This window comes from Cariama cristata, unplaced genomic scaffold (genome assembly GCF_000690535.1).
Source record: "Cariama cristata isolate BGI_N322 unplaced genomic scaffold, ASM69053v1 scaffold1210, whole genome shotgun sequence".
In the NCBI taxonomy this organism is placed as follows: domain Eukaryota; kingdom Metazoa; phylum Chordata; class Aves; order Cariamiformes; family Cariamidae; genus Cariama; species Cariama cristata.
In genome coordinates, this window is record NW_009592757.1 from 67,292 (window position 1) to 67,583 (window position 292).

The 292-nt window shown below is 59.6% G+C and overlaps 1 protein-coding gene across 1 annotated transcript in view; it reads left to right on the plus strand.

The window, feature by feature from the left end:
• The window catches only part of LOC104168524 (CREB-binding protein-like), a gene marked incomplete at its 5' end in the record, with an annotated part of 59,790 nt that overhangs the window by 58,828 nt on the left and 670 nt on the right, over positions 1-292 (plus strand). The window contains 1 exon segment of the mRNA XM_009709174.1: positions 1-292. This exon segment is cut by the window's left edge and continues 206 nt beyond it. Within this exon segment, the coding sequence (XP_009707476.1) occupies positions 1-292 (292 nt within the window).

Genomic DNA, 292 nt, shown 5'->3' on the forward strand with positions numbered 1-292 from the left:
AGCCCCAGCCGGGGATGCAGCAGCCGCAGACCGGCATGCAACAGCCGGGCATGCACGCTCAAGCAGGACTGCAGAACATGAACGCGATGCAAGCAGGAGTGCAGAGACCCAGCGTCCCTCCCCAGCAGCAAGGGATAGGAGCTATGAATCCCCAGGGACAAGCGATAAATATTATGAACCCCGGCCACAACCCGAGCATGGCAAACATGAGTCCGCAGTACCGAGAAATACTGAGGCGGCAATTACTGCAGCAGCAGCAGCAACAGCAGCAGCAGCAACCAGGAGGGGCTGG